This window comes from Gymnoscopelus braueri, assembly GCF_963280865.1.
Source record: "Gymnoscopelus braueri genome assembly, chromosome: 10".
NCBI classification, from domain to species: domain Eukaryota; kingdom Metazoa; phylum Chordata; class Actinopteri; order Myctophiformes; family Myctophidae; genus Gymnoscopelus; species Gymnoscopelus braueri.
This window is the reverse complement of record NC_137611.1, coordinates 4,729,415-4,756,081: the sequence shown is the minus strand read 5'-3', so window position 1 is coordinate 4,756,081 and position 26,667 is coordinate 4,729,415. Positions and strand designations below refer to the sequence as shown.

The 26,667-nt window shown below is 41.9% G+C and overlaps 1 protein-coding gene across 1 annotated transcript; it reads left to right on the top strand.

The window, feature by feature from the left end:
- Positions 1 to 8,279: 8,279 nt before the first annotated feature.
- odad3 (outer dynein arm docking complex subunit 3) lies at positions 8,280 to 24,674 on the top strand (the record flags this gene model as incomplete). Its single annotated transcript, XM_080438937.1, has 13 exons — positions 8,280 to 8,358; positions 9,977 to 10,098; positions 11,953 to 12,030; positions 13,771 to 13,968; positions 14,413 to 14,514; positions 14,696 to 14,821; positions 15,611 to 15,733; positions 17,456 to 17,611; positions 19,614 to 19,774; positions 20,983 to 21,139; positions 21,300 to 21,455; positions 22,009 to 22,042; positions 24,565 to 24,674. The coding sequence occupies 13 exons, from the start codon at positions 8,280 to 8,282 to the stop codon at positions 24,672 to 24,674; spliced, it is 1,602 nt and encodes a 533-aa protein (XP_080295063.1).
- Between the last annotated feature and the right edge of the window lie 1,993 nt (positions 24,675 to 26,667).

Genomic DNA, 26,667 nt, shown 5'->3' with positions numbered 1-26,667 from the left:
GATGAGGAGGAGAAAGACCAGCAGTCGCAGAGGAGATGAAGGCAGAAGGTACTGAGTCACAGATAACCTCTCCACTTATATACACACACCTCTCTCTCTCTCAACCCTCGTCACCTTCAAACTCCTCCTCCATCAGCACTATGATGTAAGTGATAACACACACAGGAGTAAAATTCCACGTGAAAGTGATGACGCTGAGGGTGTAACCATCAGAGGGCCATAAGCAGCAGCTCATGAACATTTATGGAGTTTTAAACTGAGCACTGAGTGAAATGCTGACCAGCTCATCATCAGGGGCTGAACCTGAATGTTTCCCCAGGGGTCAATGAACTTTAAGCTCACTAGTTTTATGGGTTTTTTTCATCTTTATAACTACAGTGGATCCTGCTATAGCAGTGGGTTTTTCCAACACTTTTCATATCCAGGTTTATTATTTATTCTGCATTTGAGCCGCGGAAACCACCGTTTGATGAGATTTAGCCTCTCAGACCCAAGACTCTTAGGGTATATATTAAAAATATACGAATAAAAATATAAGAATATTAAAATGTACGATTTTGTCCACAATTCCATCCATGCTGTATTGATGTTGGTACCAATAGGAGAGATGACAGGCCAACTTTATCAATGTAACAATTCTTTAATTAAGTAAATGCAGATGTTTGACAATAATTTAACTCTAGAGAGCGTAAAATGAAACCAAATGGACCCGTACGGGTCCATTTGGTTTCATTTTACGCTCTCTAGAGTTAAAGATCTATATAAGGGTCCATTTGGTTACAAACTCTTCCATCATTTAGCTGGGGACCACCTGGAACCCCCTCAAGGACCACTGGTGGTCCCCGGACCACCGGTTGAGAACCACTGTGCTATTAGGATGAGGAGAAGTGAATTGGAATTGAACTTGATGACCCGACATTCACCATTTTATGAGCTGATTAAAAATATACAGGATACAGTTTGCAAAGTGCTGTTATTGCATTCAATGAGCTACAATCTTAATCTGCCATCTACTCCTGTGTCATGAGCACTTTAACTTGTTGTTGGATTGGATGGATCTGCAATTAGTACGAGAGGAGCAGTTTTCGGTTTATGTATGGTAAGGAACACATTCTTTTAATGCTATTTCTATATGGGCTAATACAGTATATCACACTAAACAACACTGGTGCCAAATAGCACTAAAATTGGTTCTTTGGCTCATAAATAATCATACAGGGAAACCTCTTTATAGTCCGGGAGCCAGGCCCAACTCTCAGGATGTTTTCTGCTACCTTTTTCCCACTATTATTTCCTGTTAGGCTAAACCTTGGGCCATCACATGGTGATACTGAACACCCCCAACTTAGGGCCGCTTGGTCTCAGGAGCCCCAAACCTTTTTTGGTAATATGTTTCTGGCACAATTATGTAAATGATGTCAAACCTTATTACTTCAAAACTGAACGTGTCATTGTATTCCCCATGTATGAGAAAACCTATAAAAAGTGTTAACCATTAACCCTGAAGGCAAATCATGTTAATTGATGGCATAAAAAAGGTTTGCAGTGGTACTGAACTCTCTGCTGTATGCAAACACATATTTGATAAGCAAAGTAAGGGAATTAATGCACCTTGGATCAACCTGCTTCTGTATCTTATTTGGTCAATACATTATTCATCACTAAGGACAACCATTTAAGTACAGTATAGATCGGAAAGGCTAAATTGTCGTTATCAGCTGAGAACATGGGAGTCTATCCTCTTTTCAATGCGCCAGCAGTGGTGTTCACTTAAGTAAAAGTAGCAAAAAATACTCTGTTACAAGTAAAAAGCCTGTGTTAAAAATGTTACTGAGTAATAGTACAACATATACTTAATATACTTGGCATCAAAATATACTTAAAGTACCAAAAGTAAAAGTATTAAAATATTTGAAAATAGCAGATCCACAAGCTCACAACGCGTCGCGATGCGACGCGTTGTGAGCTTTAGAGATTTGCTATTTTCAAATAGCTTGTATGTATAAAATAGGGCTAAAGTGGTTAATGTATGTTTTATAACACGTTAATTTATATCTACAAAGTAACTAGTAACTAAAGTTTTCAAAGTTTTGTAGTGGAGTAAAAGTACAGTATTTGCCTCTGAGATGTAGTGGAGTAGAAGTAAAAGTAATGAAAATTGGAAATACTTTTAAAAGTATCTCAAAACTGTACTTAAGTACAGTACTTGAGTAAATGTACTTAGTTACTTTACACCACTGTGCGCCAGACCCCTGGGAGATGGATTGCTGAGGTGGAGCTCAACAACACCTACCATCAGCTCCCAGTATTTATCACACGACTTGCCGCATCCAAGCCGTGTTAACTACTCATATGCTGAGTTTACCATCTGGGATTTCTCAATATTGAGGCATTATCTGCCATTTCTGAGCTGGGCATATAGCATAATGCAGGGGTCTTCAACGTGTTCAGGCCAAGGACCCCCTAGCTGAGAGAGAGATGAAGCAGGGACCCCCTACTCTATATTGTATAAAATTGTGTTTCAGATTAAAGTTTTTTCTTTACTTAGTCTGCTCTTTTTTCCCTCTACACCTATACCTCTTTGCCAAAAATAGCCGATCTACAAGCTCTCAACGCCTCGCAGTTGCGAGCTTGTAGATCTGCTATTTTCGGCTAATGTTCCCCTCAGAAAAGGAATTTAGGGTTCAAGTGGTTAATATAAAAAAACTAAATCCTATCACAAAAAGATTTGGCGGACCCCCTATAGTAGCTCTGAGGACCCCCTAGGGGTCCCGGACCCACTGTTGAAGACCCCTGCCATAAATGAACACAATTGGACTTCAGCACATTAGGCACATTTCCTGATATTATAGACAGAAGAATGTTGGCCACATTTGCCGTAATTTTCAAGACAGACAGAAAGGTCATCTTGGGTCAAAATTTTTTTTTGGGGCCCCTGAGACCTAAACGACCCCGAGTTGGGGATTTTCCCTATCATCTTATGATGGCCCAGGGTATAGGCTCAGAGTTGCCAGATCTGCTTATTATAATTTCCCCGCAAGATTTTATTTGAAAATAGCCGATCTACAAGCTCACAACGCGTCGCGATGCGACGCGTTGTGAGCTTGTAGATCTGCTATTTTCAAATAGCTGATGTATATGATAAAGTGCTCATGTGGCCCCATAGTCGCTTCTTTTGGGCTGGTTTTCCTAGACCTGGTTGCTTGTTTCTCTCACAGAATCTGGCAACACTGTATAGGCTACCAGGAAATAATAGTAAGAAAATTGTCAAAAATAATATAAGAAACCTTATAAACCTTGTGAAAATTGCCGATCTACAAGCTCACAACGCCTCGCAACGTGACGCGCTGTGAGCTTGCAGATCAGCTATTTTCACAATATTTATCTGAGAGTCAAACTAAATGTAAGGCCTCAACTCCTACGATTTCAAGTGCTTGTCAGGGGGTCACGGCCTGTAAAAGGTTAGGAACCCCTAAAGAACCACACAGGGCCTTAACAGGTTATTTTTATACGGCAGCAGTGTTTTTATTCAGCAACTCAGGTCCCTTTTTTACTAAGAATAGAGGGTTTATTACGTGGGTTAATTTGATTGATCTGAAAAAAACGAGGTTCTAATTGGCTGTTCAACGAGGGTAGGTGGACAGCTATGTATTTATTGAATGATTGAAGCGCCATAGAAAATACAGCACAATGCCAGCCTTTTTCTTTTATACAATGTACTTGACCTTGGGCTCAAGCCGATAGATAGCACCACTTCCTCAAACCCATTGGTAGTACATTGGAAAACGACCAATGTTGAAGTTGAGTACAACATGGCCTTGGAGTTCTTTTATAGATCTATAATAAAATTGTGCAGGGTCGACGCCCCAAAGGACACACACACACACACACACACACACACACTCACACAGAGAGAGCACACCCCCACAGGTCAACGACTTAGAAGTGAACCCATACACGGTTAACAATGTACTCATATTTCGACATCATTTTATTCCTACATTTACAAGCTTGAAGGGGCTCTCTCTGTGTGTAAAAAAAAGAAAAAGTGTTGCAAGACGTAACGTGCGAGCAGAGGCTTGCCTCTTCATCTCTGTCTGTATATCCAGGTAAAGACGTGAGCATACATTAATGTGCCGCCATATGTATTCAAGGTGAAGACGTGCATGGGCATTATGTGGGTTTGTATGCTCTCTCTAACACGCCCAGAGAGAAGTAATTATACTGTATTAGATATACCCAGAGAAAGAAGGGATTATATTCCCTAATCCAGGTAAAGAGGCTCCTCAGTATACCTAGAAAAAGCACTGCGTGTGCAGACATTAATTCAGGCAGTTGTTCCCAGTAAATCTCGTCGACTAAAACTATGACGAAAAATGTCGGTCGACTACCTTTTTTCACTGACGAAAACTAAATAAAAATGAAATAAAAACTAAGCTATGATGACTGAATCTAAGACTAAATATATTGACAATTTCGGCAACAATTAAAAACTAGAAAACTAAAATGATAGGGACGAGTGGAGAAGAGATCCAGTAGAACTAAAAGACAAGTCGTTTTATGTTTGGTTGCTGCGACGCGTTGTGAGCTTGTAGATCTGCTATTAAAAAAATCAGCCATTACGACGCCACCAAGGCACCGCCAAAATACATTTTAGTCGACTAAATTAACTGTAGATTTAGTCGACTATAATCTTATGATATTTAGTCGACTAAAACTAGACTAAAACAAAAAAAAATCAGATGACTAAAATATGACTAAACCTAAATGGAATTTGCTGTCCAGATCAACACTGCATCCAGCATTCATGGCTAAAAATTAGTAGAGTTTGTGTTTGAATGCAGCCAAATGGAACCAAACTATTTGTAACACTGAGGGATTTACATTGTAGCATTCTCAACAAACTACGACCATGAACTGTGTATTTTCAGTGGTATATTTCTGTCAAGGACAGAGAGAGAGAGAGAGAGAGAGAGAGAGAGAGAGAGAGAGAGAGAGAGAGAGAGAGAGAGCGCACACAGTGTATTAACGGTAGAGAAAGATGAGAGCGAAACAGGGATTGGCCTTTTTGATTGATGTTGACTTTTCTCTTTATTCCTTCTTTCAATTCAGTTTAAACTATCTTTGTTAGTTATGGCCGTGATATTGTGGTTATAGAAACGTAGAAGGAAGAAAAAGAAGAAAAATAACTAGGAGAAGAAGGAGGAGGAAGAGAAAGGTTATGAGGAAGAATATAAATATCATGGTTGAACACAAACTAAATACAAATGAAGCGTTGTGGGTCCGTTAGTATAAACAGAGTTTAGATTAACACTGTATAGTGGAAGAAGAAGCAAAGCAGCCATAACGACAAGAAGATACCACAGGAACAAGGGACAGGGAGAGAGAGAGAAGAAGAAAAGATTCTAAAGAAAGATACACACACACATGGGTTCCTTTTTATCTGTGACTATAAAAGGGGGATTTGTGATGGAGGAATTAAAGGAGGGGAGGCCTTGATATGTAGATGAGGCTGCCGTTAATCAAAGCAATAAGATTAGCCTTCCAAATTGAGATGAAGAAAGGCTCCATTATCTGGGCCGAGTGTCATGTTTAATAACGCGGAACGCCATGGTAATTCACCACTGACGCAGTCCTCTGTGTGTATATGCGAAAGTTTGTGTGTGTGTGTGTGTGGGTGTTTTGTGGTAAAGGAGGAAGAAAGAGAGTGAGAGAGAGAGAGAGAGAGAGAGAGAGAGAGAGAGAGAGAGAGAGAGAGAGAGAGAGAGAGAGAATGAAAGAGCAGGTTCCTTTGGGAGAGAGGCCACAGTGGGCTGTGAGTTAGGCTTTGATGTCAGAACGTTGCACCATGATGGGGAGACCAGAAGATCTCCTCAAACGTGTGAGCAAGAGTTGTGGTAATGTTACACAGAGCAACTGCCACATACACACGTGTGTGTGTGCGTGTGCAGTGCACACACACACACACACAGACAATACTGCTGCCTCCCCTGGTTTGAGAGAGAGGGCGAGAGAGAGAGATAGCAAACTATCTCATTCTGCCATTAACATCCAGGCGGAGGAATAGACCACAACATCATCAGCATAGAGCGTTCTGTTGTGGTTATCTTTACCATCTCTCAAATGATGCTGACAGCCTTCTGTCCTTCGGGGAGGGAAACTGTAGTCACTGGTGATTACTAAAGCAGCCCCCCCTCCCCCCCCAACCCCCCCTCTCTACCCCCCAATCCATCCAGGGAACCAAATTATGCCTGCATTAATATTTCATAATGTGTGGGACTTGAGGAGAAACCACATGTGTGTACGCAGCCCTTTGTCTTTGTGTCAGATGAAATGTAGCAGCTAGGCCCATCAGAGGGTGATTCAAGGTGATGGGGTGAGGAGACAGGGGGCAGAGGAGAGGAGACAAGGGGAGAGGAGACAGAGGAGAGGAGAGGAGACAAGGGGAGAGGAGACAAGGGGAGAGGAGACAGAGGAGAGGAGACAAGGGACAGAGGAGAGGAGACAAGAGGAGAGGAGACAGGGGACAGAGGAGAGGAGACAGGAGGAGAAGAGAAGAGACAAGAGGACAGGAGAGGAGAGGAGAGGAGAGGAGAGGAGAGGAGAGGAGAGGAGAGGACAGGAGAGGAGAGGAGAGGAGAGGAGACAGGAGACAGGAGGAGAGGATAGGAGACAAGAGGACAGGAGAGGAGAGGAGAGGAGGTGTGATAAATAATGCAGAGAGGTGAGGGAGCACGGTGGGTTGAACAGGAGACAAAGAGCCTGTTTAACACAATGTGAACTGTAGACACCGCAGAAGGCAAACTACTTAAAAAGCAAACTTGTGTCGTGCATTTTTATTTATTTACATGTTGCGTTCATCCACGTACCTCTCTGTCTCGTTCTCAACAGACTTGTATCCATGACAGCCATGAAGAATCACTGCAAACGCACAAGGCTGCTCTGTGTGCATTGAGAATTAGGCCTATACACCACACAGGAGAAATTAAGTTACTCAGATTAATTGTCAGTGGTTGTAGGCCTACAGTACACCCTGAATATGCATGGGCTGCAGCCATTAATTCTGAATAATGTTTACTTGTTTTACTTCTTATTGTCCTTCTACACCTCCTGTCTCACTGACCTCTACTGCCTACTAGCAGTGGTGGAAAAAGTACTCACATTTTTTACTTAAGTAAAAGTATCAATACTGCAATGTAGAAATACTCTACTCTTACTTGAGTACTTCCGGACTCAAGTCCGGAATTAAGAATGTACTTGAGTAAAAGTACAAAAGCAGTGGTTAATGTATGTTTTGTAATAATAATCAAAATCTACAAAGTAACTAAAGTTTCCAAATAATAGTGGAGTAAAAGTACAATATTTGCCTCTGAGATGTTCGTTTTGTTGTTACCATTTGGATTAAGAATGTCAATATTGTAATCTTGTTGTTTTTTGTGTTGCCAAACATACTATCAAGCTTTGAGTTGAAAGTATCAGGTCACAAGACCTGCAGCCTTCAACCACCAAGCAGACTATGTTAGATAGACTGCAGGGTCTTTAAATACTCTCACTGATTGGCAATGAGGAAGTGCCAATGCAGCTGTCCTACAGTGGCCCCTGAGGCTCAACTCTGACTGGCTACATACACATTAAAATCCTCAGTGTTTATTTAAGTCAGAGAGCGTATAAAGTGCAACATGGGCACAGTGTCCGAGTTACTAATGGATATAAATTTACACTGTGCACATAATTGCAAAAGGAGAGCATTATTGTTGGTTGATTTGTATTATAGGCTAACTAAACCAATACACAAGTTCAATAATTATTTTGCAGAAGGAATGTTTGGAAGTTGATGTTTTGTTTGTTTTGTGTCTTCATCTTTAGTATACGTGCAGACCTTTAAGCTGAAAAAAATGTCCTTAATATAATGCGTTTTATTTTAATGTTATTGCTGTTGTTAACAAGCAATTAAAGTGCATACATTTTGCATTCTGTTAGAACTAGCTTATCAAAGCAATGTTCCTATAGCTGAAATAGACTACTAATCTTCCAAGCGTTTGTACTTGGCCTCAAGTTCCCAACAAAAACAGAAAACAGAAAATACACTAGCATAGAGCCCTGAGGGACCCCGGCTCAACCATACGGGCCTTAAGTGGTTAAGTTGGTGGATGGTTGCTAGGCAACAGCAGTCAACAAGCCTTCCGTCGGACGTTAGTGTGTGAATGTGGTGTCTGTGAATAAAGACAGAGACATATTAGATTTAATTTCTACCACAGTGACAGCAGACAGACATCGACATGACGTCCAGCTTCGACGCCATCAAGCCGCCGCTGCATGACGAGATAACAGAGATGCAGCGGAAAATACAACTACTGGGTGAGTTGTTCTAGAATGCCACAGTAAATGTGTTGCACCGACATTGGTGAGCTACCGAAATCTGTGACTATAGAGTCGCTGTGTCTGCCTCTCCGTCTCCACTCTGTAGCAGTGGTGTAAAGTAACTAAGTACATTTACTTAAGTACTGTACTTAAGTACAATTTTGAGGTATTTGTACTTTACTTGAGTATTTCCAATTTCCAATACTTTTACTTCTACTCCACTACATCTCAGAGGCAAATATTGTACTTTTACTCCACTACATTTACTTGAAAACTTTAGTTACTAGTTACTTTTCAGATATAAATTATGATATAATGAAACATACATTAACCACTTTAAACCTATTTTATACATAGGCTATTTGAAAATAGCCGATCTACAAGCTCACTACGCGTCGCGATGCGACGCGTTGTGAGCTTGTAGATCTGCTATTTTCAAACATTTAGTACTTTTACTTTTGGTACTTTAAGTACATTTTGATGCCAATACTTTTGTACTTTTACTCAAGTACATTTTTAATTCTGGACTTTTACTTGTAACAGAGTATTTTTATATTGCAGTATTGGTACTTTTACTTAAGTAAAGAATTTGAGTACTTTTTCCACCACTGCTCTGTAGTTACATTTTAGATTTTATTATAATGAATAATGAGAGTTTGTTTCTGTGGGGATGAAGGTAGAGAATGTGATAGGATTTCATTACCACGACGTCCTATCAATAGCTTGGATCAAGACTATCATAGAAAGATGTATCTTATTGATAAAATACGTTCAAAGTTCAAACACTATTATTACTGAGCGTCCTCTGGAGTCACGGACCGTCTTCGATGGGTCACCAAATTCGCTGTAGCACAGAAGACGCACATTCCAACTAACTAATGGTTGTGAAACAAAGTCAAACAGAAGCAAACACATAGAAACATCTGAAAGAAAGAAACATTCGAAAATATCTAATCTTAGTCTATATTAAGCTCACAACACCACAGGCTACTGTGTAAACTTGTAGCCTAATAATGCCAAAAAAATCTATAAGCCATGAATATTTTCATTGTTGAATTTAGGCAGGTATACACTTATAAGTGTGAAGCTGAATTATTGCCATGCAAGTTATTTGCAGGGTTGCCATGTCTGCTTATTATAAGCGACTTTAGGCTTGTTTTTCAGTAAAGTTGCTTGTAAATATTGGTAGTTGCAGGTTGCATTTTTTTGGTCTTGTTTCTAAAGTGTAGTTGCTTCTTTGGGCTTGTTTCCAAATGTAGTAATTATTGGTTAACCCAGTGGTTCTCGAGGATCGGAAAATTAATAATTATGCATTTCCACAGACCCCCCCCCCCCCCCCATCTGAAAATATTTAACGCCAGGGAGCCCCCATACCAGATCATTTGCGTTTAAAATGTTTAAACAAATATTCAAAATATTTCAATAGTTTTTCAAGATAAAGAAATATATAGCAGATCTACAAGCTCACAACGCGTCGTGATCACATTTCAAATAACCGATCTACATAGGATTAAGTGCTCATGTGGCCTATAGTGGCTTCTTTTGGGCTTGTTTTCATAGACCTGGTTGCTTATTTCTCTTTATGCGGTGACATAATGCTCCACCATGCATGCAGAGGGAGAAAGGAGTGCTTACTATGAGACGTCCCAGACCAGCATCAAGAACAACAGAGAGAGCATCCTCCAGCTCAGACAGGACAACAAGAAGATGTACAGGAGGCTGGCCCAGTCTCATGCTGTAAGTAGAGTTTAGACAGGACAACAAGAAGATGTACAGGAGGCTGGCTGAGTCTCATGCTGTAAGTAGAGTTTATACAGGACAACAAGAAGATGTACAGGAGGCTGGCAGAGTCTCATGCTGTAAGTAGAGTTTTACTGCTAACAGGAAGAGTGGGCACTTCCATGTAAAAATTGGCTATTTGGTCCAGAATTTAAGATTTGTAAGTAATGTAAAGTATACATGATTGAACATTTCACAATTACGGTCTAATATTTCTATAATTGCTACAAATTAGAAAAGCTGTATATCCTATCTATCTATCTATCTATCTATCTATCTATCTATCTATCTATCTATCTATCTATCTATCTATCTATCTGTCTGTCTGGCTGTCTGTCAGTAAATTTGCCTTTGACACTGGCATCCAAATATACAAACAACTAGAAAAAGTGCTCCTCGGAGCACAGGTCTCCGCCAGGTCAGGTAGGTTATTGTGGGCCAGCAATGTTCAGAATTTGCCAATCAGGATGGAATATAAAAAATCGGACGGAACCATCTTGATCACTTGACTATAGAGATAATGTGTACTGATTTGCATGATGTTTGGAAAAAAATTGTAGGAGTAATATAAAAAAGAAAAATCGGCCTCCTGGTGGCGCTATAATAAGGCAATGTTAAAAGGGTGGCGTTTGTTCTTCAACGTAGTGCGAATGTACGTGCAAAGTTCCACCGCAATCGGACGCTGCGTTCATGATTTGCAGCATTTCGTTAAAAACGGGCCACTCCTGCAAACCTTAGATGTCAATGTTAGCCAATCAGGATGGAATATGAAAAATCAAACAGATCCATCTTGATCACATGACTATAGAGATCATGTGTACCGATTGGTGTGAAATTTGGATGAAATCTGAAGGCTTAATCTCAAAATATGTGTTTTACATAAGTCGGCCTCCTGGTGGCGCTATAAAAGGCTAATGTGAAAAATGCAGGGCATATCTTTTTCCTTGGCCTCTAGGGAGTATGCGTGCAAAGTTTCACGCAGATCGGTGCAGTTACAGTTAAAAACGCAATTTGGCCTTTTATAGCGCCACCATGAGGCTGATTTGAAAATGTTCAAGTGGCATTTCTTCCTCGGCCTAGTGGGAATGTGCGCGTGAAATTTCACGGAAATCGCAAGCTGCGTTCATGATTTGAGGCATTTAGTTCAAAATGGACCAATCCTGCAAACTTTGGAAGCCAACCTTAGCCAATCAGGATGGAATATGGAAAGTCATACAGATCCGTGTTGATCACATGACTATAGAGATACTGTGTAATGATTTGCGTGATGTTTGGATAAAATCTGTAGGAGTAATATTAAAAAAATGATTTTGCACAAATCGGCCTCCTGGTGGCGCTATAACAGGGCCATGTAAAAGATTTGGGGCAGAGGTTCTGAATTGGCATCCAGGGAGTGTGTGTGCACAGTTTCGCAGCGACCGGGCCAACGGTTTCGGATATTAGCCGCTCGCAGACAGATGGACACACAGACACACGGACGGACGGACACACGGACGGACGGACGGACAGGGGGTAAAACATACTCTCTCGCCATGCCTTTCGGCCTGGCGGAGACAATAAAAATACAACCAATACATAAAATACACACATAATTGCAATGAAATACAATATAAATGCATTCTATCTATCTATCTATACAGTAGGTGTGTCATATGAAATACAATATAAAATACATTCTATCTATCTATCTATACAGTATGTGTGTCATTCTTGCGTGCGTGCGTGCGCGCGTGCGTGCGTGCATGCGTGCATGTGTCGGTTGCAGTTAGAACGGCCCGGCCATAAGGGTTTCTCTGTTTCTCTCTCGTTTAGGGTGATGAGCAGGTGATCAAAGAAGCCTTCCAGAGCCGCGGTTCAGAGAAGGCTGCCTATCGCAACATGTCAGGGCAGGTAAGAGGGAGGACCCTGTACTGACAACATGACCTTGATCACTTATACACTGTCTGTCACATCTTCAGCACTCACAGCTACACATTGATTTATGTCAATAGTGGATTTTTTTTTACTGTGCATCAGCTTCTTAAAGGGACATTTCACCGATTTTGCATCAAACCCCTATTTGTATCTAGGTCTAGGACCCATAAACATGATCCTGGTGTGTTTTTTGAGTTTTATCTGTATTTTTAGATTTGTATCCATATCCTCAGAGACTATGAGTCATTTGACTCATAGTCTCTTTATCTCACCTTATTTCCTGACTGCAATGTAGACCACACCCCCACGCAGCCTCCCCTCCCCACAAGGAAGGGCAGTGCCCCAAAGCATTATGGTCATTGTAGTAATGCAGCAGTCCAGTCAAACCCCAGTCAAACACACAGACTTCTATATTTTTCTGGCCATAGGACGCAAATTTCAAATTTTGCTACTGTTCTACTGTACTACTACAAATATTATTAACATTGAGTGACTGTAAGTTCTTCCAGGGGTGAAATGCTCCTCTAAGGAAGAGATTCACAAGGGTAATAATCATACGCATGGCATTTTTAATTCAAGAACAATCCCATGATCATATATAGGCTGTTTCAGATTGTTCAAGTGCGATGTGGCATTCCTTGAGGCATCCTTTAGAATAATGACAATAATAGTTACGTCTTGATGTTATTTCATTTAGGATGCTAGGATGAGACAATGCCAAAGAATGGCTTTTGTTTTTTCTGTTGTTGTTTGTTTGTTTGTTTGTTCCCCTCTGTTTAAATCCCTGTTTACAATGTTTACTCAGCTGAAGAGTGTACATATATATGAGTGTCCATAAAACGTGCCAAGCCACCACCATAGTCAGATTAAAAACAAGTGAGTGAAGGTTCTCTCCATGCAAAAAGGTTGTTTATGATCACACTGACATGTTTTGGCAAAATGCCTTCTGAGTTTTACACCCTAAAGCTGTTGGTGTTGGAGAGAAGTGTTCATACATTTTTCAACAATTCTATTTAATACATAATAATAGTGTACAATTGGGTGTCCAGTTGGCGCACAGGTAAATAAACCATTCAATCCGGGAAAGCATCTGTGTCATTTTATAGATTTCTTTGGCTATTAAAAAATAGCAGATCTACAAGCTCATAGCGCGGCACCGAGTGCCGCGCTATGAGCTTGTAGATCTGCTATTTTTGAAAAATCGTGAAAATGTGTGCAAATCTTTGAATATATATATATATATTTTTTTAAGCGAACATTTGTAACTCAAATCTTTGCTTCTGGGGGGGGGGTCCCCCGGAACAAAACATTTTGAGACGGGGGTCCGCGGGCCAAATACATATCTAAAAATGATTTCTAAATCCTAACAGTATGTTTCTATATCAAGGACCCCCAAAATATTAAAAAAATATCAAGATATGTTGTTCCAGGGACCCAAAGAAGCACAGCACAGAGTTAAAAATGTTAGCTTTAAAACATATATATATATTTTCAAAGATTTGCACACATTTTCCACTATTTATCCCAAAATAGCAGATCTAGGTTTCTGGGCATCAGGCAGGGCTACTCTGCAACAGAAGTTGACATCTCGTCTCCCTCCACCTCTCTCACTTTCATTTGTTTGTTTGTTTGTTTGTCTGTCTTTATATCTCTTTCCCCTCCATACTGCGGCCACACACTCACACCTCCTTCCTCCTCCTCCTCCTGTTCTGTCAGATGGCCGCCACGGCGCTGGAGCGTGAGGTTCTGACCAAGAGGAAGCGTCTGGACGCCATGAGACACGCCACGCAGACGCTCCGCACGCGTCTGGACGAGCTCAAGATGCAGCACCGGAGGACGCAGGCAGGGGGCAGCACCAAGGAGACGCAAAAGTCTGCTGACGTCCGCGCACGGAACAGACAGGAGGACGCCAGGGTAATAATCAACTGGCAACCTATTCCATTGGTTCTCAAAGTAGGATCCGGGGACCCCCAGGTGTCCTTGGGTGGGGGGGTACCAGCGGGTCCACAGCAAAATGTGTATAGAGTCACAATCATTTTAACCACTTTTAACCATATTTTATACTTTGGCAGTTTGGCGATAAAAAAATAGCCGATATACAAGCTCATAGCACGGCACAGAGTGCCGCGCTATGAGCTTGTAGATCTGCTATTTTTGAAACCACTGACCTATTCAACTCAACATGAAACATTATTTCTTGACACCCTTTGCATGAAACTTAAATGTTCGTGCATTTGTGTGTGTGTGTGTGTGTGTGTGTGTGTGCGTGTGTGCGTGTGCGTGTGCGTGTGCGTGTGCGTGTGCGTGTGTGTGCACGTGCACGTGCATATGTGCGTGTGTTGTGTGTGTTGTCTCCAGAAACTGCGTGTGCTGGAGAACAACTTGGAGAAGTCACAGTTAAAATGCCAGGAGGCCGAACGCATCGCGACAGCCTATTTCACCATCAAAAACCACCTGCAGGTAAAATGCAAAGTCTGTCATTTATAAACCCTTTAAAGCCTCAATCTGTGATTTCTTCAACCGGTCGGCTGTATGTAGAACAGCATAAACGTAGGTTTAGAATGATAACACCGTAAACATTATTATTACATTTTCAGTCAGATGTATTGTTTTTGCTTTTATTCCATATGGCCCCATGCAGGAGGAGAGTCTGGGGTACCAGGGTCAGCTGGACGGTCTGGAGGAAGACATCCTGAACCACAGAGAGGAGCTCAGCAAACTACAGGTCATGAACAACGACGCCCAGCTGTCTAAAGAGGCCGCCAAGGTGACTCTCACACTGTCAAATCCTCACTGTTAATGCCAGTGTACAATATGTCACCAAATGGACTTGTTTCCATTTTGTACTCGCTCTCAATCATCGTTGTTATGACAGCCTCCACACAGGTCGACATCCTCACTTTTATTTGCTACCTTATACTCATCGCTAATAAGGCAACACAAAACAAAGCTCAGTGTTTAAAGTCTAACTTAGTTGAACGTACATAGAACATGACATTTCCACGGCAGGAACAACACAAATACATTTAAAATGTCATTACTGAAGAGTGAATCACTCGTATTGGCCTAAGTTCAAAATGTCCACATTAATCATCAAGTGTGTAAGTATGGCCCTACGGTGGCCAGTACACACAGGAAACTGACAGCACACCAAGGTAGGCTTACTGTTACTTGCAAAAGCAAAGTCGACTAAACTGATTTTATTTACACTTGGTTGCATGCTGAAAATAGCAGATCTACAAGCTTACAACAATTGTGAGCTTGTAGCTATTTTCAGAGCGCAACACCCGAGCGCAACTCAGACTGAGAAATGACTTGTCTTTTAGTTCTACTGGATCTCTTCTCCACTAGATCCCTCACAAACATTTTAGTCTAGTTTTTATTTGTTGAAATTGTCAATATATTTAGTCTTAGTTTCAGTCATCATAGCTTAGTTTTTAAAGGCCTTCCCAGTTAACTCAGAACATTTTGTTGCGAACACTAATTACACTATCCTCTCTCTCTCTCTCTCTCTCTCTCTCTCTCTCTCTCTCTCTCTCTCTCTCTCTCCATCCAGACAGAGTTACAGCAGCTGGAGGACAGTCTCTCTAAGGAGCGTAAGCAGAGAGAATGTGTCATGGCCCTCTACAGGAAGCAGGTGGAGGAGCGCAAGGCTCAGACTGAGAAGGCAGACAGGAGGGTGAGTTTATTTATACAGCCAGAGCCAGTGTGTGTCTGCTTATTCAAGAAGACACTTCTGTTTAGTGTTATCATCACGTTTACTTTATCTGCAAGAATACTAATTTACATCCATAGTCCCTATAGGCAGGTAACAAAAACAGGAACATTACAAAATGACAACAATATGAAATACAAATGAACAAGTACACAAGTAGACAAAACAAAAAACAAAGCCAGATTTGAACAACACGTCTGATTAACCCATTAAGACCTGGAACTGTGTCATTTTTAGATTTGAGCTAAAAAGCATTATTTTACACTTTGGGCTATTCAAAAATAGCAGATATACAAGCTCATAGCGCGGCACCGAGTGCCGCGCTACGAGCTTGTAGATCTGCTATTTTTGAAAAATCGTGAAAATGTGTGCAAATCTTTGAATATATATTTTTTTAAAGCAAACATTTTTAACTCAAATATTTGCTTCTGGGGGGGTCCCTGGAACAAAATATTTTGATGGGGGTCCTCGGCCAAATACATATAATTTTGGGGGTCCTTGACAAGAAAAAGATTGAACACCACTGATATAGAAACATACGTTTTTCAGAAAACTTGAGATTTAGGAGACACGTAGAATCGGCTTCAGGTCCCAATGGGTTAAATACAATCACAGTTCTGGTTTTGCCTATTAAGCTATTGTTATTTGAAATTGGTCTTAAAAGTGGGCTATGTAGGCGGTTATTGACAGTATGTAGTGGGCTATGTAGGCGGTTATTGACAGTATAGTGGGCTATGTAGGCGGTTATTGACAGTATGTAGTGGGCTATGTAGGCGGTTATTGACAGTATAGTGGGCTATGTAGGCGGTTATTGACAGTATAGTGGGCTATGTAGGCGGTTATTGACAGTATGTAGTGGGCTATGTAGGCGGTTATTGACAGTATGTAGTGGGCTATGTAGGCGGTTATTGACAGTATGTAGTGGGCTATGTAGGCGGTTATTGACAGTATGTAGTGGGCTATGTAGGCGGTTATTGACAGTATGTAGTGGGCTATGTAGGCGGTTATTGACAGTATGTAGTGGGCTATGTAGGCGGTTATTGACAGTATGTAGTGGGCTATGTAGGCGGTTATTGACAGTATGTAGTGGGCTATGTAGGCGGTTATTGACAGTATGTAGTGGGCTATGTAGGCGGTTATTGACAGTATGTAGTGGGCTATGTAGGCGGTTATTGACAGTATGTAGTGGGCTATGTAGGCGGTTATTGACAGTATGTAGTGGGCTATGTAGGCGGTTATTGACAGTACAGACTCATTAGTTGGAGCGCCAGAGTTCACTCATATCTCTGAGTCAAACATAACTCTGCACACAGTACTTTAGTGTTCATTCATCCCTGAGAGTTTACTAATGCAACCAAATGGACCCGTATAGGAGTCCATTCGGTGACATTTGTACACTCTCTGAGTTACAAATGGATAACCAACACCGAGGGTTTCACTCCTAAGCCAATATTTTGATGACCAGCGGACTTGGTGGTAGGCAGCGGTTCCGGTAGGAGACGCAAAGGAGACTCTTTGTGTCTCCTACCGGAACCGCTGCTGGTCATCAAATTATTGTCTTAGGAATGAGAGAAAAAACAAAACAATATCCATGAATTCAAGTCTCCATGGGGTGACTAATCCATAGGAAAAAAAGTCATTTTGGGGGTGAACTATCCCTTTAAGAACCCATTATCCCCCCCTCAGGCCCAGAGAGCGCCCATCATCCCGGGAGACGACCCGGGCAGCGAGGAGGCCCAGCGCAGCACCACCAGGCTGATCCACGAGGAGGAGAAGACCATCTCCACCTTCGAAGACGCCTTCCAACGCATCAAGGAGGCCACGGGGGTCACAGACGTGCAGGTACAGGGACGGACGGACGGACGGACGGACGGGGTGATGGGGATAATGTAGACGTAGTTATGGAAGAAGAACTCACATTCTTTATTTAAACACTTAAATCCATTCAGACCTGGAACACATCTGTGTCATTTTTTGACTTGAGCTAAAAAAAAACATTATTTTACACTTTGGCTATTCAAAAATAGAAGATCTACAAGCTCATGGCGCGGCACCGAGTGCCGCGCCATGAGCTTGTAGATCTGCTATTTTTGAGAAATCGTGAAAATGTGTGCAAATCTTTGAATATATATTGTTTAAAGCGAACATTTCTCAACTCTTTGCTTCCGGGGGGTCCCTGCAACAAAACATTTTGAGATGGGGGTCTGTGGCCAAATACATATCATTTTGGGGGTCCTTGAGATGAAAAAGTTTGAGAACCACTGACATAGTAACGTACGTTTTTTTCCAAAAACTGTTAGGATTTGGAAGATATTTTGTAGAATCGACCTCAGGTCTTAAAGGGTTAAATCCTATATACTCAGTTGCAGTGGTGTAGGTGCAGGCTGAAAACCCTCCTCTTCAGGAAACACTACCCTTCCTCTACGCCTTGCCTACTTGTTGTTAACTAGTTGTACTAACTCTTGTTTTATTGTTTTATTGGATCTTGTTTATTCGATACACCTTGTTTTAGCTCATGCTCATTTGATTTTGCTATTTTGTCTCATCTGTGAAAGTAGGTAGCTGATATATTGCACTTTTACCTTAGCACTAGGTATACTCTTAGTTGCTTGTTTTAGCAGAGAATGCACTTAAGACTTCTGGTGATTAGTAGTTTTCGTTCCCTACCTATGTTGAATGCACTTATTGTAAGTCGCTTTGGATAAAAGCGTCTGCTAAATGACTGTAATGTAATGTAATGTGTAAAGTAACTAAGTACATTCACCACTTTATTGTTGCAGTTGGTGAGGTGGAGATGATTTGAATTACTTTATTTGTGCTGCTGTGTAGCTCAACCTATAGACCCCTTAACAGAGGATGTCACACTGGCTGCAAACGTCACACAGGCTCCAAATGAAACCCATTCCATAGCCGTGGGAAGGGGGGGATTTAGTGCAATAAGTTCTGGAACCGAATTAACCGAATTAAATTAACAAAATAACCCCAGAAACCGCAAATTTGTGCATGCACGCGCGCGCATGCACATACAGCACCCGTAACCTATAACGTCTTCCCATGGCCCTGACCCATTCTGTCAGGTCTCGCTAGGACGCGCCTCACTAGCCAACAAACAACAGGTTGTGAATTGATTGCGTGAAACAATCACCTGTGCGTCCAGTCTCAATGTTAGTAAACAAATAATTGGTCTATACATCGTCATTTATCAGTTAATGTATGTTTTGTATTAATCTAAATTATGCAAAACAAACTTGTAACTGAAGCTGTCAAATAATTGTAGTGGAGTAACGTGTGCAATATTTGCCTCTGAGATGTAGTGGAGTAGAAGTATAAAGTATTTAAAGATTCAGGTTCAGTACTGTGGTACCAGACTTTCCCCCGAGGTGGAAAGTCTGGTGACGCAAGGTTAGTCCTATGGTAGTTATTTTCTACCACTACGTAGACGTGGGTTGCAAGTGGGTGGTTTATTTTTATGGAATATTGTGTGTGTGTGCGTGCACAAGCGTACATATCCTTATAAATCGTCTCCATCAGGTGGAAACCTCATATGTCCAAAACCTTTCAGAATAAAAAAATAGCAGATCTACAAGCTCAAAACGCGTCACTTTGCGCTGCGTTTCAAGCTTGCAGATCTGCTTCTTTTTTATGCTTTTGTGTGACTCCGTAGTATGATCAAGTAGGGCGTTAATTTACGAAAAAGAAAACCACAAAAATATGGAGATAAGATGTTTCTGCCCACCAGCAACAAAATATAAATATCCATTCCTTTGTGTGTGTGTGTGTATGCGTGTGTGTGCGTGTGTGTGCGTGCGTGCGTGCGTGTGTGTGTGTGCGTGTGTCTCTACAGGAGATAGTGGAGCGCTTCGTGTCCCAGGGGGAGAGCCAGCAGCACCTGGAGAAGATGAAGGTGGACAACGAACAGGCTCTGCTGCAGCTGAAGGAGGAGAAGCAGCTCCTGGACCAGCAGTTCCAGGACATGAAGTACTCCGGGGAGGCAAAACTTTCCAGGTCAGACACAGACACAGACACAGCGCCATCTTGTTTATCAAACCTGTCTGCTGATTATAGCTGGGTTAAAAGGGAAGCCAGAAGGAGAAAAGAAGGAATAAAAAAAAAGAGACAACCACGTATCTACACATTTACACATACTGTAGCATATCCATCCAAACATTATGTACATGAGATTTAGAAGCTCTCTTATTAAGTAAAAGGCACGTGAAATTCATTGTGCGGTAAAAACCAACACAGCAGCTACCGTCTCAGGAATACCACGTCAAGACTCAGTGTCAAAAGTGTTATATGTTAAAACTAAGCTGCTTAATAAAATCATTATATAAGATCTAAAACTACCTAAAGTGCAAAAAGCTGCAAGTGCAAACTGTATTGTCATAGGTCCAATACATTAGCCACAGACATATGGCCATATAGTCTGGGCCACGTAGTGTTCAGAATGTGTTCATAAGTCTTATGGTGGCCAAGAAGAAAGTACTCTATAGTCTTTGTGTGTGGCTAGTAGGCCTGTCCCCGACTAAGGATTTGTTTAGTCGAATCTAATTGGCGACTAATTGCCAATAGTCGGCTGGCAGTCGACTAATAAAAAAACGGGGAAAAAAACGTTTTTTTTTTATTATTATTTTTTTAGGGCCAAAATACATTTTATTTCAAAGGGCCAAGTCTACACAGTTTGTTTTGTGTCCAGCAGAGTTTCTAGTGTCTCTATCTCTCTCTGGAAGAGGTTGCACATTAACTCTGCAGCCGCACTGAGGCGCTCCTGCACAAACAATACCAATACAAAGACGAGGAATAAGAAGAAAAAGGTGGAAGTTACGTGTGGTTGCAGGTGTAGACTTGGCCAAAAAACAATTTTAAACATTTTTGGCCATTAAAAAAAAAAGAAAATAACTTTTTTTTTTTTTTTGACTAGATTCGACTAAGAGACACACAGTCGACTCGGACCCCCCGCGACTAACCAGTCGACTAGTCGACTTAGTCGAGGTCAGGCCTAGTGGCTAGCAAGGCTGAGATACCGCTTGCCTGGCCGCGGCCGCAATGCTGGCCTGAACAGGCCAATGTGACGCGTTGTGAGCTTTGCTATTTCTGGGCAACGCCATCACACTGCCGTCGCTCAGAGGCTGATAGAACCGTGTCATTATAACCCCACCGTTTAGATCTGATCCACCAGCAGGTGTTTGATGTGTCTCTCTCCTGTTTAACAGAGACCAACAGGCTCTGGAGGAGGTGGAGTACAACCTGCGCCTGGCAGAGAGGAGGCGCGACGGAGCCAAAGAGCGCCTGGACGTGCTGGTGAAGACCCTCGCCACCGTGGGCGCCGGCGTGGAACACCTGGCCGACAAACTGCAACACATCACACTGGTACAAAAAATGAATGTCTTCGCACTTCGCGTATCAAACTGGGGGTCCTTCAATGTAAACAGTTGGGAATCACTGCATGTAGTACCTGAAGCGTCCTCTCAGCTCACCCACCAACCCAGCTGTGTTGTGTTGTCTTGGTCTCCAGGAGGAGGAGGAGGAGGAGGAGGAGGAGGAGGAGGTACCACAGCCCTCTGTGGACTCAGAGCAGGGCATGGTCCAGATGCTGGCCCGGTGTGAGCGTAAGCTACAGCGCCTACAGGGGGCGCTGCAGGGCAGGAACCTGGCCGACGTGCTGAAGGACATGAAAGATGAGGAGGTGAGACCAAGCCCCCAGAGTTGCTGAGAAACATTGAAGCTGCCACCCCAGTGGCCAAAGCTGGAACTGCAGGCGGGGAGAAATACATGCACGCGCAAAACATACTGAGAGATATTTATATTTATACATATAAATATGTAAACATATTATACATACATACATATGCATTTACATATAAATATGCATCTCGAGTGTATTTAATAAATATCTCGCGTTTAATCCTTGACACACGGGCTGCCGTAGAACGCAAGAAGGACACTAGTGCGCATGCTCATAACTCTATGGGGATACAAAATCGAACCAATAATTCTACTTCCGGCAGGTTTCCGGGTGCTTCAAAACGCCACTGAGCACATTCATTGAAATGATAGCTGGGGGCGGGGCAATCCGCCCTCTAGTTATATTATACCTCTATGGGTGAGACCGACAGGGCCAAAGACGCTTTAATTTAGGACGATAGCCCAATCGACGCTTCGCCACTAGGGGGGCAAATGGTACACAAATGGTCTCTTAAGTGGGTGCCGTCTGAACGTCCTATGTTTACTGGTGCTAGATCCCGCGAGAGCGTGTTACTGGGACAAAGAAAGGTGAGAAAGGTCAATAACGACGTTGATTTTCTCCTGATTTGCCTAATAACCCAGATGTGTTACAAACACATAGTAGCTTAGTATTGGGAAGTGGACACCCTTAGGGCTACTACTACACACTGCAAGATATTTGCTCCGAATGCTGTCGGGACCTTTTCTGGCGCTCGCCGACAAAACCCCCCGATCTGACAGTACACAATCTGACCTCAGAACAGCTCTGCACATCCACCAATAACACCTACTGTACTGTACTGTATAGCTAAAGCTGACAACACACTTGTGTCTGTCATTCTCCAGAACACTTTGTAAGCAGAAAATAGATTTTTTTCTCTCTCTTTTGTTTTGAGGGGGGGCTGGGGGGGGGGGGGGGGTTTATTAATGACTCAGCAGATGCTGAGCTAGTGCATGTCTAAAATGATTAGGATGACTCAGCATATCACCGTGACTTAGTCCTTTCTGGCTTACACTTGTCAGGCATTTAGTTTCATTACTGTCCCCGATGCCTCGTGGTGAATTAATGAATCCATGCGATGTGGTTCCCCACAGGGAGGACAATACCTGAGGCAAATTTGACATCATATTTCTAGTATTTGTCAAATAATTACCATTCCATTGTCAAGTTGGCTTCATCCATTTTCTCTGTTGTGACACCAGTTGAAGTATATACAGCATACACTTCTGTTGTGACACCAGTTGAAGTATACAGCATACACTTCTGTTGTGACACCAGTTGAAGTATACACATGCAGCGCACACTTCCCAAACGGGTTGTAGAGTCGAGACACACTGGTGTGCCGTGAGACAAGTCCAGGTGTGCCCGGGCGATTTTGATGACAACCACACATTATTATTGCAATATACCTTCAAGAAAACTATACAAAAACATAATTTTTTTTATTGGGCACCGGCCTACTCGGGAATGATGCAAGTCGGTAACGATGCAAATAGGGAGTGGTTATGCAATACCCGTTGTACCCATTGTAAGAGTACCCGTTGTACCCGTCTGTCTGTCTGTCTGTCTGTCTGTCTGTCTGCTTGTGCACATGTTTTTCAGTACAGAGTCAAATTATATGGCCCACAAAAAAATATTCGAACCCGTTTCAACCAGGCGTCCCTATTTTGGGCCATGTCATTATACTGTATTTGATTATTTATATTTTTTAACAAAACTGAAAAAGCAGATCTACAAGCTCACAGCTCATTGTAGATCGGCTATTTTCGGTGTATGAATACAGGTGTAGCTTGAGATTCTGACTTGCCCTTTGTTGTGAAGGCCTTTGGCACAAACAGTTTGAAAACCACTGCTTTAGAGGTACCTGAGCTACACATTCAATTTGTGTGTGTGTGTGTGTGTGTGTGTGTGTGTGTGTGTGTGTGTGTGTGTGTGTGTGTGTGTGTGTGTGTGTGTGTGTGTGTGTGTGTGTGTGTGTGTGTGTGTGTGTGTGTGTGTGTGTGTGTGTGTGTGTGTGTGTGTGTGTGTGTGTGTGTGTGTGTGTGTGTGTGCAGTTCCATGTCAGGATGGAGAGGAAGCTGCCCGATTACAACACTCGCATCAAGCTACCCGACAACCAGGGGCCGGATGCTTTGGATGGAGGTGAGTTTGGGGACTCAGAGGTTATATTATAGCTTATATTATAGGGGACAAATGCAAAGCACACGCAGTCAGTCGCACCCATTTCGGATGCTGTCAATGCATTGAATGGGACATGATCACGTTTAATCAGACTATTGATTGGTCTAATCAAGAGATACTGACCTACCGACGGGGCTCAGTAAATGTTTTGTATAAAGTATAGTTTTGGACCGCGACGGAGGCGCGCCGTCTCGCAACGTTCCGCACGGCAACTCACTCGCTTTAGCTCACTCTGTGGTGCCTCTCGTGGCTCAAGTTCGCTTGAGCCCACGAGTTATGTACCGATAGGCACAGAATGGTAAATCATGTTTCGGGGTGCAGCGTTTGCCCCAACTTTCATCAACCCACAGCCGGGGACCACCAGTGGTCCTTGAGGGGTTACCAGGGGGTCCCCAGCAAAATGAGTTAACATAGTGTCACAATCATGTTTATCCACTTAGCTTTGGCTATTCAAAAATAGCAGATCTACAAGCTCATAGCGCGGCACCGAGTGCCGCGCTATGAGCTTGTAGATCTGCTATTTTTGAAAAATCATGAAAATGTCTGCAAATCTTTGAACATATCTATTTTTTAAAGCAACATTTTTTAACTCAAATCTTTGCTTCTGGGGGTCCCTGGCACATCATTTTCCGATGGGGGTCCGCGGCCAAATGTATATCAATTTAGGGGTCCTTGGCATGAAAAAGGTTGAAAAGCCACCGCCTTAGACCAATCAATAGTCTGATTAAACGTGATAATGTCCCATTCAGTGCATTGACAGCATCCGAAGCCTGAAGCTTTCTCTCTCTCTCAGGCTATATCACTGATGTGTCCCCCCCCCTCCTACTACTCCTCCTCCTCCTCCTCCTCCTCCTCCTCCTCCTCCTCCTCCTCCCTGTTTGGTTTTCAGAGGACGAGAGCGATGACGACGAGACCAACTTCATCTCACACGAGGCGCTGAAGCGTCAGTCTCAGCTGATCATCGACTCCAGGACCAAGAGGAAGCCCAGGAAGAAATAGAGTGGAGAGTTTCATGATTTAAAACCCATATGAACCACCCTATAGCGTCACTCTTCTTCTTCTGGGCACGTCATATAATAACAGGCCAACATTCTGTGGAAACAGCCCATCGCTGTGACCTTGTAGATCGGCTATTTTCAATGAAGAGATTTGGTGTTCAGCAGGGTTCCCCAATACGCGACGACTCCTGTCATAGTATTTATTTATTTTTTGAAAAAAAATAATACCTGTATTACTGTTCAAGCAGACTAACAAACACATCTGTAAGTAAATTGTTGATTCTGGACTTATTTAGATTTTCAGTATGTACAACTGGCTGCTGTTAATCTGTATTACTTTTCAAGCAGACTGTAACAACCAAATATTTTAAGTAAAATAATTTTGTTTCCAGAGTGTATTTTTTTCCTTGTCTGACCCTGAACACAGGATTTAAGAATGAAAATAACACAGTGTCTAATTAGCTCGATTAGAGAAAAAGAAAACGAATAAAAAACTAAAACATTTGCGCGCGTGCACGATTTCGGCGCCCGTGCGCGAACAATGCCCCTGGCCCTCGGCTTGGTACCCGAGACATAATTTGGCCCTTTGGGTAAAAGTAATTGGGGAACCCTGGTGTAGAGGGTAAAGGGAGGGGACCAAGTATAGAACCCTGTGGGACCCCGGTCAAAGACGTATCATAGGGTTTTAATTTAAGTCATTAAAGACCAGAGGTGACAGGGCACAAGTAGCAGATCTTCAAGACGCGCCGCATTGGGAACTTGTAGATCTGCTATTTTCACTACTTCTTAAATGTTTTTTTTTATTTATTCATGGAAATGATTCGATATTTTTTATTTTATTCATGAAATACTTTTGAAAAATGTTGGACGTTTGTTTGTTTAAACTTTGTTAAATCTTTTGAAATAACATGTTTTTTAAATGTAGGAAATGAAAAAAAAGGGGGGATATTTACGTGACCTATAAAAAGTCGTCTGTGACTTATCTTGACCACATTTTGGGGAAACGTTTATTGTTTCTTTATTTCTTTACACAGATGTACGTATGTTATTGCAACATTGTAATATCTTGTGATACTGAAGTGCAGCATTTTAAACTTTGAGCTTTCGTTTGGACGTGAGTCCTTTAGTGTGTGCGTCATACAGGTCTTAGCCTGCCAGCTGATCAGTTTATTTTGGATCACTATCAGCCACTATAATACCTTTTGGCTAATAAATGACCATGTAAAAAACAATTTAAAAAATGATAATGTCTACATATTCAAATCAAATCACACATATTGTCTGTATCAGCCATGTGTAGACTGACTGTGTTACACCATGATATGCAAAAGATCTGGCCTAATGTAGGCTATATCCCTTCCAAAAGTTCCAAGCATCTTGCGCACCAACATTTGTTGTGATGTGCAATTAAGACATCCCTCATTAAAACACCTTAATCTGATTACTTATGTGACTTGTTATGTTAATGTTAGGGATGGGTATTGGCAACAATCTCACGATACGATACGTATCACGATACTTGGGTCACGATACGATTATATTGCGATACGCATCACGATACTTGGGTCGTATCACGATATTGGGATATATTGGGATATATTGCGATATATTGCGATATATTGTGATATATTGCGATATATTGCGATATATACATATATCACAACTACATATTGTTTATATATACACTACATATTGAGTAGCTGCAGATCTGTGATAGGTTCTTTGAATGTTTTTCATAAAGCCTGTATCTGAAAAAGCAAAAAAAAAAAAATCGTATACAGTATCGCGATACAGTATCGCGAAATAAAATATCGCGATATATCGTGATATCGATAATATTGCCCATCCCTAGTTAATGTCATCATTAATCATCATCATCGGGGATAAGGACATAAGAAGTAATGAAGTCATGTTTAAATGTGTCCACCATGATCTAAGTCTAAAACATGGTGTATATATATGATCTGACAGTATACGTATTTTGTTGAGTTGTG